General features: G+C 39.0%; 1 protein-coding gene across 2 annotated transcripts in view; it reads right to left on the reverse strand.

The window, feature by feature from the left end:
* SMAD2 (SMAD family member 2) overlaps positions 1–2,495 on the reverse strand; it is a 41,790-nt gene extending 39,295 nt beyond the window's left edge. The window contains exon 1 of one of the 2 annotated variants that reach the window (XM_010160705.1): positions 2,199–2,495. In XM_010160705.1, coding sequence (XP_010159007.1) covers positions 2,199–2,434 — 236 coding nt within the window. In that variant the 5' untranslated portion in view covers positions 2,435–2,495. The remainder of the gene's footprint in view (positions 1–2,198) is intronic. The other variant, XM_010160707.1, reaches the window with a different exon arrangement.
* Between the last annotated feature and the right edge of the window lie 282 nt (positions 2,496–2,777).

Raw genomic sequence — 2,777 nt, forward strand, 5'->3', positions numbered from 1 at the left:
AGGGAGAAGAAAGTTTCAAATGCAGCATTTTATCACTTATACCTGCTGATCTGCAGATCTTAGACATTCATTAGCAGCAGTTTCATTAACTTACTAAATCCAAGAACAAGAATCTCCAGAAGTCATTACAGTACTGAGCTGACATTTGTTCTTTCTTAGGAACCCAGACTACTGCTGTCAAAGTGAAATCCTACCAACAGTTCAAAACTATGAATCTCAAGAATTCTGCATAGCGCTGCTCGCAACCCTGATATCATCTCACCCCTTAGTACCAGAGCCATTTCTGAGTTTAAAATTAAACCTTGTACATAAGCCAACGTCACATGAAGAGCTCTCTAGCTAACAGCTTACCTCTAAGGTAGTCAAGAAAAGTCAAACCTAGGTCCAGTCCTTCTTACAGCTGACTGGAAGACGGAGGAGAACAGTACATCACAGCCCAGCAAGAGCTGCTGGTCACAACATGAAGGCTTATGGAGCTTAAGAGAGCTTCGCTTTCTGTTTTGAAGAATTATTTACCATGTCCACTTTACCACAAAAGGTCATACAAGCAGGAAGACATACTCAAAGTAGACCAGGAAAACAATGATATATTAGCATACTGTTAGTATCTTCTAACATCATCTTCAAAATCAAATTTGGACAACTGTTCTTCTGAAGTAGCAATATTTACTGCTCCAGTACCCCTGAGGGAGGGCTCTAGAAAGGCTCTAAGAGCTCTGAAAGAGCTCTACAAGTCAGACGCACATTTTATATTAAGTGAATCTCTGCATGGCGTATTAAACTTCTGTCATATAAAATGTCTTCCAATTAAGCATTTTCGTCGTTGTCATGGTAAAGTCTTGCTAAATACACAGAGTTGTCTCATGTCATGTCAAGAAATATATATCCCCACAGGTTCCAGTCTTAGTCTACTGACATACACTAAGACAAGAAAGCTCCAATAATTTATTTCTGAATGTTTTCCAGCTGGCAAAAGAAAGAAAGCAGAAGGGAAACCCAGAGAATTTTGGGACTGCTCTAGGGAAGAAAATACAAGCAGAGGGCAGCATTCGAAACAAAAGGTGAATACAAAAGAGAGAGAACAGAATTAGTCATTCATTCAGAGCATACTCATGATTTTTCCAGAAGGCTGTGTCAAATCTAAAAAAGAATGCTAAACCCATTATCTGATAACAGCTGTACCGTATTTGATACATGGAAATCATTACTGACACCAGTCAAATCTAGTTTGTGCTATGATTAATACAAAGTTTGAAGTAGCGGGGATGAATGTGCTAACACAGAATAAAGAACATAAGCCAGATACTGTTTCTCTCCCCTAGGAATTATTTTAAGTGTCGAGGGGCTAAGCACCCAGAATATTCCTGTGCCACAAGATCCTCCATCTCTTTCATAGAAAAACATACCTGTGAAGTGATTTGATACTCCAGTTGTACATAATAAGCTTACACAGACACCTCAGTGGGATTTCTGCACAACGTGAATCGAGAGCAGGCTGCATTATACTTACAAACATAACCCTTGCCTCTCGCACAGCAGTTGCTATGAATTGAGAAAGTCAAAGGGGTAGAATGCAAGTCATTCACCTGACTTTATATACATATCAGGAGCAGAAGAGCAGTTCTGAAAATACTCCAAGTTATTTAATAAAAAGCATTTTCATTAACCAGTAACAAATAATTGTAGTAGATAAACTGGTCTGCAGACAACCTGCTTCCAAAGATAAATCCTCCCTTCAAAAGGGAGAATGGATGCAGCTTAGGCAATTTAAATGAAACTAACAGATGCAACTGAAAATTAGATGACTGAAGTGTTGACCAAGGAAAAACTAGTCTTTTTTTTTTTTTAAGTGAAAGTGTAGGTTCAAGTATGCCCCTCCGATTATAGACAGGGTTATTACATAAAAGCATAAGGCAGTGCTACAAAACAAAAGCTGTGCTAGACACCATGAGAACACATACAAATTGGAATCTACGTAACAACAAAAATTGAAATGATATTATTAGAAACTGTGACTTCACAAAGCATGTGATTCAGTTTTAAGCAAGCACTATATAAAACCAAAATAGGTTTTAAGGAATCAAAAGCATGCAACTGATGTTTTAGTCATCTGCTCAGAGGATAACATCCTCTGGCTTAAACATCCTCTTAGTCATTTCTTAGGTGGTTGTAACAACTTCAAACACAACAGCACTTACCTTGGTATCGTCACACATTTTGTATTGCAATTCTGAGTGGTAATTGCCTTCTCAAGCTCATCCAGCTGTCCGGTTTTCTTTAGCTTCTTCACCAAGCTTTTCACTGCTTTTTCACACCACTTTTCCTCCTGCCCATTCTGCTCACCACCACCAGCCCCTCCAGAGCCACCGGCAGATTTTTTCCACCCCAGAAGTCTCTTCACAACCGGTGGAGTGAATGGCAATATGGATGACATGACTTCCACCAGACAGAACACTCAGCAAGCAATAAATTAGAGATTCCCGTCTGATCCCTAAAACACAAACCAAAATAGACACATCAGCATTGAGGTTTCACATGAAACAGATACCTCACTTAGGACCTTTCATTACTGAATGCCACAGGACACCACATCCCAAAACAAGGCAGATAATAGCTCAGAAGTGGTCTGTATCATGTTTAGGTACTTCATCAATAAAGTTCAAATGCAAGTTTGTTGTAGACTCTTCAACAGTTAGTGCAGACTAAGGTTACTGTTGGATTAGACATTTCATTTTTCCTCAAGTCTCCTGGCTAAAGTCAACTCCACAAAATATAAA

Source organism: Eurypyga helias, unplaced genomic scaffold, assembly GCF_000690775.1.
Source record: "Eurypyga helias isolate BGI_N326 unplaced genomic scaffold, ASM69077v1 scaffold14161, whole genome shotgun sequence".
Lineage (NCBI taxonomy): Eukaryota > Metazoa > Chordata > Aves > Eurypygiformes > Eurypygidae > Eurypyga > Eurypyga helias.